At 34.6% G+C, this 17,789-nt stretch overlaps 1 protein-coding gene and 2 long non-coding RNA genes across 14 annotated transcripts; 1 reads left to right on the top strand and 2 right to left on the bottom strand.

Annotated features, from left to right (window-relative positions):
• Window positions 1-619: 619 nt before the first annotated feature.
• LOC110638454 (protein PAT1 homolog) lies at window positions 620-6,922 on the bottom strand. 3 transcript variants are annotated; one of them, XM_021789016.2, is made up of 6 exons: window positions 6,812-6,922; window positions 6,266-6,377; window positions 5,545-5,690; window positions 4,986-5,042; window positions 3,615-3,678; window positions 620-3,252 (listed from the first exon to the last, which is right to left on the bottom strand). In XM_021789016.2, exons 2-6 carry the CDS (start codon window positions 6,345-6,347, stop codon window positions 1,196-1,198), a joined length of 2,406 nt encoding a protein of 801 aa, XP_021644708.2. In that variant the 5' UTR covers window positions 6,348-6,377; window positions 6,812-6,922; the 3' UTR covers window positions 620-1,195. The 3 variants fall into 3 exon arrangements, with proteins under 3 accessions (XP_021644708.2, XP_021644707.2, XP_021644706.2); XM_021789015.2 differs by lacking the exon at window positions 6,812-6,922 and adding an exon at window positions 6,607-6,794; XM_021789014.2 differs by lacking the exon at window positions 6,812-6,922 and adding an exon at window positions 6,483-6,604.
• A 3,142-nt stretch (window positions 6,923-10,064) lies between these two features.
• LOC131175498 (uncharacterized) lies at window positions 10,065-11,433 on the bottom strand. Its single transcript, XR_009145681.1, has 2 exons — window positions 10,846-11,433; window positions 10,065-10,276 (listed from the first exon to the last, which is right to left on the bottom strand). It is a non-coding gene; the product is annotated as an uncharacterized LOC131175498 (long non-coding RNA).
• Window positions 11,434-13,068: 1,635 nt separating this feature from the next.
• LOC110638475 (uncharacterized) lies at window positions 13,069-16,914 on the top strand. 10 transcript variants are annotated; one of them, XR_002491693.2, is made up of 6 exons: window positions 13,071-13,404; window positions 13,491-13,569; window positions 13,646-14,851; window positions 15,035-15,774; window positions 15,908-16,441; window positions 16,538-16,914. It is a non-coding gene; the product is annotated as an uncharacterized LOC110638475 (long non-coding RNA). The 10 variants fall into 10 exon arrangements; XR_009145477.1 differs by having other exon boundaries at window positions 13,075-13,569; window positions 13,646-13,715; window positions 14,639-14,851; XR_002491685.2 differs by having other exon boundaries at window positions 13,073-13,404; window positions 13,491-14,851.
• The last annotated feature ends 875 nt before the right edge of the window (window positions 16,915-17,789 follow it).

Raw genomic sequence — 17,789 nt, 5'->3', positions numbered from 1 at the left:
GACCTAAATTGACTAGGAGGAGAGTAGTGCAACATGACCTAGAAGCATTATACATTTCTAAGGATTTAACCCAAAATCGTTTAGAGTGGAAAAAGCGAATCCATATAACCAACCTCAAATTTTTTGGATAAGGCTTAATTGACTTGAGTTAAGAATATTATGAAAAACATAAAAATAATTTTTTTCATAATTTTCTAAACATATTTTTATTACTTTATAAGTAAAATGTAATAAAATAATATTTTAAAATGTAAAAGACAAAAATTTTGTTTACAAATATTACTTGAACAAGATTGTTAGTGGGCGATGCAATGAATTGAAAATTTTGATTTCAAATTTTTTTTTTCCTTCAACCAGATTTTGTTTTTCTTTCTTTTTACCATAATTTGAAAATTTTCTCAGAATAATACTTCAATCCACTACAGGTAAACTGAAACACAGAGAACCAGGGCCTAGCCATGAAGCTTCAACTCCAGGGGAAAAACAAAATGGCAAGTAGATTTGACGGCAGAAATTTTAGGGAACGAAGATGAGAGTGTTATATAAGTCTACAGAAAGCACACGAACAGCATACTGCTGATTACTTGAGAATTCAAACTCAACAGTATTCCATACGAGAAACTACAAACCACCAGCATTAGCATAGCTTTATTACCAATTAACAAGGTACTATGGCACATAGGCCATAGCCCATAAGCTTCGTAACAGAAAAACATGAACGTAACATCCACCATCTCCTGGATAACAAATATTAGAGGAGAAGTTGGGAATCTATGTACCGAACCCTGTACACCCTATGCCTCCATATTGAGAATTCCACAACAGAGCATCAAATAGGCCCCTAAAATAAGAGGAATGAAAATACCCAAAGAAATGGAAAAACCCAACAGATTGCTACCACAATACAACACAGCCCGGTTACAGGTTTGGCCAAGAAAGTTGCACAGAATAGAGTGAAAATGACTAAAATATACTAAAATCTGAAAGAACTAAAATGACTTTGCAGTAGGTTGCTCCAAAGCTTCTGCTTCATTTACTCCACGTATTCCTAATTAGCCATAGTGTAAAGGCGCAAGTAAACAAAAACCCCATAACATTGCTGGTCCAACAGTATCTTTCACATTCAGTCTTTCAGTAACTTGGCAATTCAGGACACAGCTTTTCAATTTCTATCATATTTTCATGCGACACAGTATCAACTCAACACTGATTCAGAATTCATGGGACAACCATCTTGACTAACTAAGGAACGCTGGGAAAGATCATACATCATCTTTTTCTGGTAGTCATCTGTGTGGGGAACACTGGCTCGAAGGATCTCCATGGGTAGTTCCCTCTTAATAGCTTCAGCTGGATCTTGTAAAGAAGACTGCATAATACTATCATATTTATTTATGCAGTACTTTATAAGTAGGCCAAAAAACTCATCAAACGAGGCCTTCCAAAGTGCCCGATTTGTAACATTATAGTTGCTAGCATCTTGAAGCTCATTCAATAATTCAGTTGCCCTCTCAAGAACAGACAATAAAATGAGAGAAGCCCCATTTCCAGCAGAGCTTCCAAGGGGGCGAAGTGGAGGCTGCTCTGAGGAACAAACAACTGCTGCAAGACAAGCACTAAGGGAACCAAGATCCATGTGGCAGGCACATAATGATACAACTCTTGCAAGGTTATTTGTAGTCTCTGCTGCTCCAAGATCAGATGGGATACCTCCAAACAAAAACCTCAGATGACGAAAAATAGCCATGCAGACAATTCGCATGAGGTCATTACCGGAAGAAAGAAGCTGAAGGTACCTGTCAAGCAGCTTCCGGCCCTTGGGAAGAGAAGCTAATCGTAAGAACACAAGATCATCTTTTGGAGCAAGTCCCACAGTATGTCCATTCTTTCCGAGTGGGTCAACCAATTGCAGGGATGCCGCAAGCCCTTCCAACAAGGCCTGCCTCCTGCGTCTCAATTGGACTCCTCCATCTTGAAGTTGATTAAATTCTAGAAAACGGTCAATATCATCTACATCCAGGAGGAGGCAAAGACCATCTTCAATTGTCACTCTAGCTGCAAGCATTGGCTCCTGTTCTAGGGGTTTCTCAGAAACTTTCTGATCAGTTCCACCACTAATAGATGAGTTTGGAGGGTCAACCTCAAGAAGTGGACGAGGTCTGCGAATTGAAGAAAAGGGCGTCCTTCCAAGCGCATCAACCTGGAGAAAAGCATGAGGCTCTGTGTTAGCCCGTGCTCGAGGGGGAAGATCCCTCAAGTGAGTCGGGCAGAAATGATGCTTGAGTTTTGCCCCAGCTGACTTTTTTGCAAGACAAGCCTGGTGATAGTAATCATCCACATATGGGTCATTACTGTGTGTCGCAGCAAGCTGCATTCTGAGAATACTCTCAATTTCATCAGATGACATGTACTTGGATCTGAACTGAGACCAGACACTGTCAATCTTCTGCCCATTAGTATCAAATCCCTGTTGAGAATAACGCAAATTTTGTCTACCTTTCTGAGCTGATTTTGGTCTCTGATCTCTAATATCACCCAGAAGCACTGCTTCAAACTTGCTCATCATGGGTGCAGATGAAGAAAGATGAGGTGTAAATATTTGAGACTGCATTCCAGATAAGTGGCCTAATGATGGCTGAATTGGATGATGCAGTCTATGCTGCTGTGGCTGCATTTGTGGCATCAACTGTGGAGGCATTAAACCATTTTGATGAGATAGTTGTTGCTGCAACAAACGGTTGGGATGATCTCCCGGATACAAACCTGTATGGTTAACCCATTGGTTAGGTAGCCGGCTATTTGCAGATGGACCAGAAGAAAACTGTGACAAATTTCCACCAAAATGTGGTGACCCATGATGTAAGCCTGTCAACTGAAGCTGAGGACTAGAAAAGGGGGAGAGGTTTGGTAAAGAAATTGCCATTTGGGGACCACCACCAAGATATGGAATATTTAGATGACTATGATTCGGCGAAGCCTGTGGAGATTGTCCACCAGGGGGAGGGTACGAAGTGTAAGAAGACTTAGCCACAAGAATTGGCTCACTGGAGAAGTGTTGATGGTGCTGTTGCTGCTGCTCAGGGTATGAAGATGTTCTGTACAAAGGCTTTAATTCCAAAAGGCGAGCAGAAGAAGCATAAGGCTGCGAGGACCATCTTTTTCCGTCCTGGATACCTTCAGGATCAAGTAGCTGCTGTTGATCCAACCAGTTGGGAAAATCCTCCCCCTGGGCCCATTCAGCAGCAGATGAACCTGAAAAGAAATGACTTGCCTTTTCATTTTTCCCATCTATGACAATAAATCCAAAATTAAGAGAACAGAAGTTTTTACAGGATAGAAGTATTCAAAAGTTGACCATATTAAACACAGACTAGTAGAAAGCTGCAAGGATAACATCATGATGCATTATACAGTATCATAATGTACATAAATGTTGAAAACATATGTTCCATTCTCCCAATTCCCCCTTCCCTTCATAAGCACATCTAATCCATAGATGGACAACTTGTCAGCTTATTTTACTTTCCCCACTTCATTACATTGGCTCATCCAAACATGGATAAAACTCATGATTTAACTACATTTCATGCATATTATTGAAGTTCTATACTCACTTTCTCTGGATCCCCTATCACCAATTACTCCTGCTCCCCTTGGTCCACTGACAACCTTGTTCAACTGCAAAAAGATAAACAATCAAGCATACAAAAGTAAGCAAACCAATCATAATCAAACATTTTCAGTTCCTTGTTACATAGATACGACACTAGTTGTGATCGACAGTAATCACATACTTGCTATGTGCCTGATAGAGTGGAGGTAAAAATATAAATCTTTGATATAAAGATACTAATACCAAGCCAACACACAAGTGTCACATGCCAGTAAGTTAAGAGGTAAAAGAAATATTGGTTTAAAATTATTGGTAAGGTTGAAACCAAGGATGTCCCAACCCATCACATTCTTTTATGACAACAGAAATAGCCCCAAGTGCTGATCTGTAGAAAATTCAATTTACTTCTGTATGTACTGACACCAAAAAGCCAATTTGACATTTGAGACAATTAACTAGCACAAGAACCTTTTTTTTTTTTTTTTGGTGGAAAGGGGGTTGATTAATAACTTCTAGTTCATGTTAAAAAGACAGTATATTTACCTTTTTTGAAAAAGGGCAGATAGTCAATGGGCATTTACTTAGTTTCTAAAATGAACTGAAATTCTAATATTAAACTCCTTCATATAAGAACACTTAAAGGCAATAGCAGAAGCCTGTGTGATAAATATTAAAAGCTAAAAGTGATAATAGACAAAATCTTTTGCCAATCATAATAAATTGATAATAAATCAAACAGGCCAGAAAGTGTCCCATCAAAATAATTTTCCCAATCTAAAATACTGCTTGTGACAATACCCACATAAAACTTGTGATCATCAGTGTAGAGAGAACAACTGACAAAAATGGAAATTGATAAGGGGAAATGCACCCAAATTCCCTCCATTTTCCAATCTTAAATATTCTTCTGAAAGGCAAAGTAGCTCACATCACTCCTAAATAGACTTATTATTCTGTACAAAGCAATTACCAATATAGCATTCACATTGGTATTAGTAATTCCAATCCACTCCATCCAGCAAATTACCCAAGTGAAATTTCACAACATCACCTTCCAAATTCTCAGCTTATATAAAGAAATACAACCCCAAGTGCAACAACCATGTTAGCCTCCCACATGAAAATCAACAAATGGAACAATGAAATTGAATGTTCAAGAGTGCACTAAATATCAACACAGGTATTTTATGTGATTCAATAAATGATAGGAAAAAAAAAGTGACCTAGTGCACGAAGCATCCCACACTTGAGGGCTCTGGAGAAGGTTGATGTTCACAGCCTTACCCTTGGTTTGTAGAGCCATTATTAAAAAAAAAAAAAAAAATGAAAACGATCAAGCATACTTGATGGTATCATCAAGTAATGAACTAACCTTTGAAAATGTACTAGCAAGATCATCAATATCAGAAAGAGATCTTACAACCTCACCCTACAAATAAGAGGGGGGGAAAACAGTTAGTTGCTGCCTTGCTGGAAATTCCTACTGCTTGAATATCATCATTCAGAATTTACAGTTGAAACAATAAATGTTACATATCAAACAAGATCTTACAATCAAAGAACAATACTATCTGAACTCAAAAAAATGACCTGCAAAACTGACAAGGAGGAGCTCATAGAATTACACTAGGATGGTATAAAAAAACATGTAACAATCAACTTCTTCCAGGAGCATGTACTTAAAATTCTTGCATAGGAGGAATAGATGTGAGGTTTGACAAACCTTACAAATAACCAAATATAGAGCAATTGGCAAACTTGAGTACCTACATAATAATATATGATGTATCTCTGTTTTTTGAATTCCTTTAACAAATCCAGAGTACTTACACTCATAACTAACTCTAAACAACATAAACCTATTTTTTGGTGAAATTTCTGAATCAATGGAAATAAAAAAGAAAATACACAAAAAGAAAAGAGAGTGTAACCTCTTGTCTACCAAAGAGAAACTCTTCCTCATCAAACTCAGTTGCAGGCAAGTCCTCCACTTCATCCTCCAATCCCCCTAACTCGACATCCTCAACAAGATCTTTACCAAAGAATGCATATTGAGAGGCGTCAAACACGGCACCTTCTGCACCATGAAACAATTCTAGTGAAAACACCGTATTTGTCAAGAAAACAACTGTGCGTATGGACAACAGGTGGAATTCACATATACTAACATTCCCCGTGCACTTAGAGAAGCAAATGTCATCCATATTACTATTAGAGCAGCAAATGTCATTCATAAAACCAAAATTGATCATACCTGTTGTGCATGAATCAAGCATAAGAGTTTATAAGAACTAACATCTCGTGTAGTTAAATCGATATGAAATCAAAGAAAATTGGCGCTCAAAAGCTCACCCAGATAGATATACCACAAGAGAATTCCATTTCAAACTGAAGAACTGTTAACTAACAACTACGTTCCATTTGGCAAACAATGAAACTTAATCCACCATTTGACGTTGACCGCAAAATTAAATACCACTTAAATAAAAGATTTGATGGAATTCTCAAATATTTAACCCTGTTGCAGGGCAACCAAACTAAAAATTCTCAAAGAGAAGATCTCCCAAAAAACCCAAATAGGAAAGTGAAGATCCAGCTAAAACAAACAAAACAGATTAAGAAAATAAGGGGGGAAAAAAAGGCAAAACCAACCTGTGGAGTTGTCTCCAAATTGATTAGGATCGTCAACTATGGGAGCCTCTTGAATACCACCGCCGCTTTCATTCCCTTCCATAACTACACTTGTTTTTCTTCACAATAAAATCTAAAAGCAACAAAAGATTTCAAAAAAAAAAAAAAAAAAAAAAACTGAATTCTAAATCAATAAAAAAAAAAAAACAAAAACAAAACGACGCTAAATACTAAAAACCCTTAATACTGAAACTTCTAGGGTTTCAGGAGAGAATATCAGCACAGTTGAATGGGTACGATTATAATCCATAGCTAACAAAGTTGTTGGATTAGAAAAAAAGAGAAGGAAAGAGTAACCCTACAGGAAGGGGATAACGATGGCGATTTATTATTGCATCCGCGAGGGAAAGACAGAGAAGGGTCGGTGAGTATCGTCAAATGGGTTCCTTTTCCTTTTTCTTTTTTTTTTCCCCCTTTTTTACTGAGTTCTCGGAAAATTATTCAGAAAACACGAGCAACCGGAACTGAGATGGAATCATTTGATTAAAAAAATATTCAAGTATTTACCTGCTATATATATATATATTTTTCCCATTACGCTGTTTAGTTTTTTTTCTTTTTTTTTTTCTAAGAAACTTTAGGGGTAAGGATAGAGGTTAGTGTCATTAAACTGGTTAACGCGGGGAAGGGATTGAGTGGATGGGTCGATAAATTAATAATTAAATATATAAATTAATTAAAATTAATTATATATAATATTAATTAATATAAATAAATATAATTAATTAAATTTTAATTATTTAAAATAAATTTTTAATATTTATTAAGTTATATTTAATGAATTTTAATAATATTTTTAAATTTTATATAAATGTATATAAATAATATAATAAAAAAATATAAATGTGTAATTCTCTTTTTAATATTTATGAGGTATTGAGTATATATTAAAAATTATATATATTAAAATTAAAAATATATAACTAGTAAGTTAGTTTAATTAATTTTAATTTAAAAATAATTTTTTTGAGATTAAGTTTAATTTTCTATATCATAAATAAAAAAAAATAGATTCTATTGAATAATTAAACCGGTCAGATTAATTGAGTCACATTGGTTTAATCATTTGATTGACTGAGTCACGTTAAATTACTTTTTTATCTTGTTTAATTATAAATTTAGACTGATTTGAAATTCGATTCGTTTGTTCAATCAGCTAGTTCAGTCTGAATTTAACAACTATGAGTAATCCTATTTCAAGTTTAACTATATAATAAAATTTAGAGAAAAATAAAAATATATGTGTGTGTGTCTGATTTTGCATTGAACACATAAAAATTTGAGATTTAATTTTTATCAATTTAATATTTATATTTAGTAAATATGATATAAAACTCCGCCTAAGTAGTTTGTGCTTAGCCGGTCCCAAGCCCGGATAAAGGAGGAGGGTTGCGGTAGGTGACAACCAGATGGCATCAAAGATTAGAGAAGTAGCTAGAAAAGTACTTGGGGAGTCTAAAGGACATGGACCACCCTCAAAAGAGAGATGGTGGTGGAATGAGGAAGTACAAAAGGCAGTGAAGAGAAAAAGGGAATGGTATAAGAAATTACCTAAATGTGATAATAATGAGGCATATGAACAGTACAAGATAGCAAAGAAAGAGGCAAAAAAGGCAGTTAGCCAAGCAAGAGCACAGGCCTTTGAAAAGTTATATGAGAAACTTGGAACTAAAGAAGGGGAGAAAGATATTTATAGATTAGCAAGGAGTAGAGAAAGGAAATGTCAAGATCTCAATCAAGTTAGGTGCATTAAGGATAAAGAAGGAAAAGTGTTGGTGAAAGATGAGGACATTAAAGAAAGATGGAGAAATTATTTTAATGATCTCTTTAATAATAGTCAAAATGGAAATAGCGTGAATATAGATTATAGAACAATAGAAAATAATGTAAATTATACTAGAAGGATTAGATCTTTAGAAGTAAAGGAAGCACTTAAGAGAATGAAAGTAGGTAAAGCCTGTGGACCCGATGAAATACCAATTGAAGTGTGGAAGTATTTGGGAGATATGGGAGTGGCATGGTTAACTAAATTATTTAATAAGATTCTAAACTCAAAGAAAATGCACGATGAATGGAGGAAGAGTATTTTAGTACCTATTTTTAAAAATAAGGAGACATCTGAGTTGCTCAAACTATAGGGAATTAATCTCTTGAGCCATACTATGAAGTTGTGGGAGAGAGTTGTGGAGCATCGACTACGTCATGATACTTCTATCTCTCTCAATCAATTTGGTTTCATGCCTGGTCGTTCAACTATGGAAGCGATCTTTGTCATTAGAAGCTTGATGGAGAAATATAGAGATGGGAAGAAAGATCTACACATGGTTTTTATTGATTTGGAGAAGGCTTATGATAGTGTTTCAAGAGAGGTCTTATAGAATGCGTTAGAACAAAAGAGGGTATCTATTAGGTACATACAAGTATTGAAAGATATGTATGAAGGAGCAACTACTATTGTGCGCACAGTGGGAGGGGACACAAGAGATTTTCCGATCTCAATTGGATTACACCAAGGATCAGCCATAAGCCCTTACCTTTTTACATTAGTTTTAGATGAACTAACGAAACATATACAAGAGAGTATTCCTTGGTGCATGATGTTTGCGGATGATATTGTTCTGATAGATGAGACACGAGAAGGAGTCAATAGGAAGCTAGAACTTTGGAGAAGTACTCTAGAGTCAAAGGGTTTTAAGTTAAGTAGAACGAAGACAGAATACATGCATTGCAAGTTCAGTGAAGGCCAAGCGGTGATAGGGAAGGAGTTAGTTTGAATGGAGTGGCACTTGTCCCAAAGTAATCACTTTAAATATCTAGGCTCGATCCTTAAAGTAGATGGGGATGTGAGGAGGATGTTAGTCATAGGATTAAAGCCGGATGGTTGAAGTGGAGACGTGCCACGGAGTCTTATGTGATCGTAAGATTCCCAATAAATTAAAAGGAAAATTTTACCGTCTGACCATACGACCGGCTATGCTATATGGTAGTGAGTGTTGGGCACTGAAAGAGTCGTATGCATCTAAGATAAGAGTTGCAGAGATGAGAATGTTAAGGTGGATGAGTGGTCATACTAGACTAGATAAAGTCCGTAATGAAAGTATTAGAGAAAAGGTAGGAGTGGTGCCAATTGAAGATAAGTTGAGAGAAGGGAGATTGAGGTGGTTTGGTCATGTGAAGCGTAGACATACGGAGGCTCCAGTTAGACAAGTAGAACACATTAGGCTAGAGGATAGAAAGAAAAAAAGGGGTAGACCTAAATTGACTTGGAGGAGAGTAGTACAGCATGACTTAGAAGCATTACACATTTCTGAGGATTTAACCCAAAATCGTTCAGAGTGGAAAAAGCGAATCCATATAGCCGACCCCAAATTTTTGGGATAAAGGCTTAGTTGAGTTGAGTTGAGTTGAGTAAATATGATATAAATAATTAGTTATCATTAAATAATATTGATATAGTAATGCATGAGCGATAAGTCAACGCTATGTGCTTATTACATAAGTACTATGTCTGTCACGACCCAACCTATGGGCCGGACCGGCACTAGGACCTGGGCCAGCCTAAAACCCCCGAGACCCGTAGTAAGCCTAACTGTTCATTAACCCAACTCTAAGGCCCATTTGGGCCCAATTTCAAGAAACCAACCGGACAGAATCCGGCCATAAAGTGGACCTTTCAACGGGGAGTTTTTGACTCACCCGACCTGTAAACAAAATAATCAATTGGGGAGCTCAGCTCACCCTCCACATACTCATATCGGCATAAAAATAAATGGAAGCTCAGCTCCCTCATCCAATCCATCAAACATGCATATAATTTTACAGGTCCACATGACAATTTATATTACAGACCCGAATCATTTAAATATTTCTAACACATGCGGAAATTCTAGGAGTAAATAAAATTACAAAACTATTGATAAACAACCTGCGAAGGAGAAAAGCAGGTTAACCACAATAAAATCCTCCTGTAGCCTGAGAAAAATATTGAGCGAGTGAGTGGCGTTCGACTCAGAGTAAAATATCAATTTTAACCATAATCTCTATAACTATCTAAAACTAATGCAACTTTGTGGAATGAAGTGCAACATCAATAAATTCACATCATAGCATCGTAAAGGTAATTTGGAGCACTCACACACCTGTAGTATCAATCATAACATATGGGAGTGATCCCTATCTGACTCTCTTAAATCCAACGGTGCCGTGAATTACTCAAGCTCGTACTTACACTAAAGAACCAAATAGAGGGTCCCAGATAATTAATCAATCCGTGACTACCCCTCGAAGGATCGGGTCCCAGCGAATTACTCAAGCCGTGACTACCCCGTCCTATCCATAGTACACACCACATCACACGCACGCCAACGCACGCACACTGCTCCAAATTACCACAACAACATCCATGGCACATCATGATTATGAATGCAACATAAATCGTGCCTAGAGTTTAACTACATAAATATATGCATATAAGTGATGCATGGGCATGCTTGAACATATAATAATATCGAAATTACAATTAAAATTAATATTCTACTCACAGACTTGACGACAATCACTGTGGCGGCTGGGCGGAGGAAGAAGGCTGTCCCGGCTCACCTGACAATTTTATTACAATCATTTAATAAATCTGACTCAATACAAACAAAGAAAAAGACCAATACGTCCTAAGTCGTGCCGAAAATCCGGCAGAATCTTCCCTATACCTAGGACCTACCCAACCTGCAAAAGGGCTCAAAACACACTTCTATATCCACAATCCATATATCCACAACTCAATCACATCACACAGCCCCTCGTGGGCCCATCAAATCAATAATTCATCACAATATGTAAAATTTCAATTTAGTCCTTATAATTGATCATTTTTGCAAAAACTGCTCAAATAAGCTCTAAAAATTATAAAACTCTGCCCCGCGGTCCTTAGAAATATTACTAAGCTATTGCAAAAAGAATCGTAATTTTCTAAGCTACCACGAATATTTTATGGATTTTTAATCCTATTTAAGCACTAGAAAATTACGAAAAAGCAAGGTTCGGGTTTACCTTTGCCGATTCCGACTTCGGGAACGCGCTCGGGATGCCTGACAATGGTGGGGTAGCCAAAACCTCGATCCAATTCGGAGACTTTTCCGGTGGTAGTGCATGCGTAGGAAATTCTGAATCCGGACAACTGTCGAATTTCCGCGAATTGAGGATACCTACACGAAGCCCAATAATAATATATAAAAATCAGGGGTGTTACAATGTCAACACCAAGTAAGCACTATGTATATTATCTTAACATCGTATGTTTATCATGTCTGTATCATTTAATAATAATTAACGATTTTGATTATATTTATTAATGGAGGATAATATATAATATTAAATTAATAAAAATTAAATAAGGATCCATTTATTTATATTTTTTCCTAAAATTTATGTATTGATGAATAACTTCAACAGCAACAAGGGAGATTCAAACTCAAGATAAAATACACCAAAAACTAAATCATTGACCGCTAAGCCCATCAAATTTGTGAATTACTTTCTTTTTAATCAATAATTTTCTTTTATACAAATGACTAGATAAATTTAAAAATTAAGATCTTAGTATTTTAAGATAATTTTAATATTATTTATTTTCTATTATATATATATATATATAGTTAATTACTTTTTTTAATAATATTAAATTAAAATTAAAATTAAATAAAAAGGTTAAAATATATGTTTCTGAAAGTTTGTTTTGAAATAAAATGTTTTTTAAGTTATTATTTTGATTAATTAGATATTTTGGAATGCAGCTATAGTATATACTTTTGGAATTTTGGAATTTTCTTTTTGTAATGAAATTTTCTCACTTTTCCATCTTTTCATCATTTTAGTCTTTCTTATTAATCTACTCAGCTCATTAGTGTGGTTTGAAAATTTTCTAAGTTTGATTAAAAATTCAGTTATAGTTATTTTTAAGGAACAAAATTAGATAATATATATATATATATATATTTTTTTTTTTTAATTCATGTAACCCTTTATCATTATTAAAAAATTAAAAATGTTCTCATTATTCATAAATTTATTCTGTTTTTTCCATATTTTTATCATTATTATAAATATATGTTTTCTTTTTATTTTAAATGAGGTTGAATTTTTTTTTTTATTGTAAAAAATGATGGCTCTTCAGATACAATGGTTATAGTCTCATTAGGTTCAAAATCTAGATTATCGGTTGACGTCTTCGATTTAACCTAAATTCATAGAAAAAAACTTACAATCAAATCAAATATAACACCCAATAAAATAAATCATTGGACAGTTTATTATTTTTTTTTATTGCACTTTTAAGTTGAACCAAAGTGAAATAAGATTATTTCACTAAGTTAACTATTAAATTACCATGCTCCCCGATAATGAAACTGAAATTTTATATTTTTGTTAATATATTTTTATAATATTAAAATTTTTTTCGTAATTAGTGAGAAAATCTCTTTATATATAATCTAAATAATTATCTTAAATTTATTTTTTTTACTTGCTCGCTTAAATATAAAGAATTATTTTGTTTACTTTTTAATTAATAAATTAATTAATATTAACTTAGTGTCCTATGAAATCATCCCAATAGTGATTAATATATTAAAAGCAAAATAAGATTAGCACCAAGTATAAAAAAATCAGATTGAGTGATCAATGGCCTGTAGCCCCTTGAGTGATGATTTGGTTCCATGATGTTGTGGACAAGTGCACGTGAAAAAACCAGTGGGTTTGTGGATACATGGCAAGACATGATTGGTTACTAAATTTGGCACAAACACACGAGAGCATCTAAACCCAGAGGCGTTTTCGATTTCGTTGCCTCCCTTTTCCCTCCATCCAACCGTTTCGTCAGATAAACCCTATTTTTACTGTCCGAGAGCTTCCAAGTAAAATCCAATAGATTCATAGAAATAGCGAGATATGAGCTTATCCCTTCTTCCGTCGAAATCACCATCATCATTTCTGTGCACGAACCCTTCTTTCTTCGCTAAGAGCTTCCAATTCATTGGCGTATGTGCTTGAAAGAGGGCATCGTCGGCCTTCCTAACGTCGGAAAACCCACACTCTTCAACACCATTGTCAGTATTTCTTTACATCACACACGAGCTATTTCGATTCATGAAATTCAATTCTCAAGTATTGATGGGGTAATTGGTATGGGTAGGTTCATTACGATTACGTTGTATCAAACTTAGCCATAGAATTTCTGGATATCGCTGGGCTTGTGAAGGGCGCCAGTCAGGGTTTGCTTTAATTCTTTTTATAAATTTTAGCTTAATTCAGAATATTGATTTATTTGCAGTTGGTTATTATGTGCAGTTTTCTCATTGCTGTTATTTCTAGAATTGATTCGTGCAGGGGCTTGTTAATAAGTTTTTATCACATATTGGTAAGGTTGATTCGATTCTTCAGGTTTTTATCTATCCCCTTCAGACTGATGTTTCGCATTGCATTGTTAGTTGTTTGTGATGCTTGTTAATGTTGTTACGGCCCCAACTCAATAAGACAGGTCATGAATTAAAACTGCAGAAAAGTTGTAGTAGGGGCGAGGAAGGTAGTTCCTAAGGTTTTATCTCTTAAACTTGTTGTTTTTGCACCATATATTTTATTTTGTTGGCATCTTAGTCCTTGTAAATGTTATATACCGTATTACCCTTCAGTCTGTTGCACTTCTGCAATGGTCTTTGAACAATGATTTCCAAGCAATCAAATTCAGTCCTCCTGATCACCTGAACTATTCTCCAGTATGGAATTGAGGCTAAGATGTAACTATTTAGACCACATGCGCCTTGAATTGTTTAAGAATGGGGGAAAAAATTGAAAAAGCAAGGTTGCTTTTGAGTCTAGTTAAGGTCCACTAAAATAACAAACTGATTAACTAGAGCTGTGTGTATGGTGGATCCCACAATAAACTAATACGATAAGTTAACAAAAAGTGATTCATGGATAAGACTACAATATCAAGCGCATTATTAGTGATGGATCCACTTGCCATGTTAGCATTGAGTCGGCCTTTTTTCAACACTTTAGACTTAATAATTTCACATGAGCTCTAACTCTAAGATTAGATTAGATGACTGAAAGGTATAAACTGTTACAATATTTACTGCTTATATACATAATTGCTTGGGATTTTTGTTTAGGGATGGTATTGCAAAACTGTATTATAGTTTGCATTAAAAATCTAGACATATGCAATAGGTTTTGAATTACCTTGTTTAAGATTAAAGGGGTGGCCCAATGTGTGAAGTATCCCACAATTGTTGGCTTTGGGGAAAGGTTGATGTATGCAGTCTTACTCATGCTTTGCAGAGAGACAGTTGCCACGGCTCGAACCTGTGACCTCCAAGTCACAAATGGAGTACTTCACTGTTACACAAAGTCACCCTCATGCTGGTTTCAGATTGATGAAGACAAATTAGGATTCATAAATTAAGTATCAGAGCTGGTTTAATTGAGGGATGGAAAGAAATCAGAGGAAAAAAAAGGAAAAAATATGGCTCATCCTCGAAGGTTCAAGGAATGGTAATATATAATTTGAGGGGTTTTTAAATCAATTGAGATACAATTTTTCATGAAATTGTAGAAAATATTGGACATAGTTACCATGTTTTAAAAATCCTTTATATCATTGCTAAGCAAAAAAGAAATTTTTGTTGATTACTTCTCCATACAATGTTATTAATGGCCTACAAATTCTTGTTTCAGGTTTGCGCTGTTTTGAAGATGATGACATTGTTCATGTGAATGGCAGAGTTGATCCTAAGGCTGATATAGATTTAATCAAACTAGAACTCATTTTGTCACATTTGGACGAGGTATGCTAAAGAGAGTGCGTACAGCACTGTTGTTTTTCTGTTTGTCTGTGCATAAGAGAGGGTTCTTAATGATATGCCTAACTGAGTATTCTTATTATGTTTTATCTTTGTCAGCTATTGCAGTTCATAGTCTTCTAGCATTATTGTTGCGGTTTTATATTTATTAACCACTGCCAGATAAGCTAATACAACCAAATTGTATATTTTGCAAGAAATGCAGATTGGGAAAAGATTAGAGAAGCTTAAAAAAGGGAAGGAAAAGGATTCACAATCTAAACTCAAGGGCTTTTTTTTTAATATACAAATAGCCTTTCTTATTTGTACAGGTAGATGCATTGATAATAAAAGCTTGATGGTTTTGAATGTGTGAATGCAATTTTCTTGACATCTGGAGGAAGCAGAAAAGTCTGCTTTGGAAAGGATTCATGGGGCACTGATGGATGGAAAACCAGCTTGATCTTTAGAAGTGTCAGATTTTGAAAAGGATGTTGTAAAGCATCTCTGGTTGCTTACCATTAGGCCGGTCATGTATGTGGCAAATGTTGCAGAATCAGACCTAGCTGTTCCTGCAAAAAAGTGATGAATCTTGGATCTAAATTCCAATCTGGACTGATTGCAATTTCAGCACAGGTTTGGTCATGCCTTCAGTAAAATTTTACCTGCATTTGTACATGCAACTTTCTATTTTATAACTGTTACTGGCACTGGGGTTTCAAATGTTAACTGGTAATGGCAACTAATCTAGAGAAGCCTAACTTTGTAGGTTGAGTCAGAGCTTACTGAACAGCCTTTTGAATACAATGGAATATTTGAAATTGCTTGGAGTTAGTACAGTGGCCTTGGAAACCCCATTAGGGCAACATATAACCTTATGGGGCCATGTGACGTACATACTTCTGGTGAAAAGATGCGGAAGAATGATTTGGTACATGCTTTCCTGAAAACTGTTTTGTTAAATATTTAAAGGAGTATTTTCCATATTTTCGACAGGAAAAAAAGCATGGCCCATATTAGCAGCTTAGTTTTGCTTTACTGATTGTTGGACGTGCTCCAAGCAAGCACTAATGTTTTTGTTCAACTTTGTCACTCAGATAAGAATTCAATAACTTCCCGTTGATTGAAAATTCCTTTTGAAGATCGAAAATTAAAGGGGGGATGACATGGTGATAGCCCATGTACCTCTTGTGCCATTGTGGTCAAGGGGATTGTTGTCTGAGTACTCCCCTCTTGATTCGGGAATGACTGCACCTCAAGCAGCCGGAGTTATACTGAGAAAGGTTTCACTTGAGCTGAGACGGTAAGCATCATGAGTCGTAGTTTTGACGTCCCATCCAAATCATTATATCTAATTTATATTCTATTTATGCTACTGACCCTTTTTTTTCCCTTCCAGGTGTCCTATGATGATTTTTGTTGCTGCTGGTTCGTCAGCAGCAACAAGGTTTTTATGGGTGAGTTCCGTTGCTTTACTGTGTCAATTTATATTCCGTCTCTGAATTGCAACTTTTATATCATTTTCTATTCTCTTAAAGACTGGTTATGTAGAGCATTCTTCATTGCCACAGTTGGGATCTTAGGGTAAAAATTACTTAGTTCAAGAAAGAGATGTCATGCTATTTCGTTTCAGCATTTAACGGTGGCACCATTGAAGCTGAATGTATCTTCTTGCTTTTGTCTATCTAACCAAAATCATTATATAGTGGCCGAAGAAGACAATTAAGTGTCTTTCATTAATATGTGAAGGAATGTTCTTAGAATTCTATGGGCTAAGATCATTGCCAATGAGATGCGTATCAAATGGGCTATAGGTTGGGGCTATAAAATCATATCGTAAACTTGTAAGTTTTTATAATTTTTTTAAAAAATAATTATTTATTTTCACTTGAAAAATAATTGTATTTATTTACATAGATAAACATTCATACACATTTAAACATAAAAGTTATATAAAGTAAAAAACTTTCAAATATATTGTTAAGTCCAATATTTAAATTATTTTCATTTTAAATATAATATTTTCTTCATCAAGTTAACAATTTTATTTATAATATATAGAAATTAGATCATATTTATGATAATAACAATATCAAAAATTGTTAAGAAATAATATAAAAAATTTACAATATATATCCGTGATAAGTGTAGTGCCAAAAATAATAATTATTACTATATTTGAAAAATTTTAAAAATCTAAAAGTGATGTTAAAATTAATAAGTACATGATAATGATATTGATAAATTAAAAGGTAATATTGTAAATTTTAAAATTTTAAATTTATAAAATCTTAGAATTGTAAATTAGTAAAACCATGTTATTTTCATATCCAATTTCACTATTGAAAAATATGATTTATCTTGATTTTACATACCTGTTTGACTCGTTTCAATGATTTTAACTCATAAAATTATAAAATTATAAAATGGTAGAAGTGGGCTCACGATTTTAACAACTAAGAGTATACGGTTAAATACTCTTTAATTATTCTGATCATAAAAAAAATCACAGATTTTGCTCATAAGCAGTATGATTGATTCATGAAATAGCCTAACAATTTTTTCCCAAGTACAAGGATTTTTTTTTTTTTTCAAAATATGTAAATACCCACACCTAAGGCTCATGGACAGGACATTGCTTGACAAAAATT

Source organism: Hevea brasiliensis, chromosome 17 (genome assembly GCF_030052815.1).
Source record: "Hevea brasiliensis isolate MT/VB/25A 57/8 chromosome 17, ASM3005281v1, whole genome shotgun sequence".
Taxonomy (NCBI): domain Eukaryota; kingdom Viridiplantae; phylum Streptophyta; class Magnoliopsida; order Malpighiales; family Euphorbiaceae; genus Hevea; species Hevea brasiliensis.
This window is presented reverse-complemented; position numbering and strand designations above follow the sequence as displayed.

Excerpts from the sequence above, each read along its gene's own strand:
- LOC110638454 (XM_021789016.2), bottom strand. The coding sequence starts at position 6,347 with ATGGAAGGGAATGAAAGCGGCGGTGGTATTCAAGAGGCTCCCATAGTT. Across the intron at positions 5,043-5,544 it reads TTCTCTTTGGTAGACAAGAG|GGTGAGGTTGTAAGATCTCT; the intron begins GTTACACTCTCT and ends TCTTATTTGTAG. Across the intron at positions 3,253-3,614 it reads TGATAGGGGATCCAGAGAAA|GTTCATCTGCTGCTGAATGG; the intron begins GTGAGTATAGAA and ends ATTTCTTTTCAG.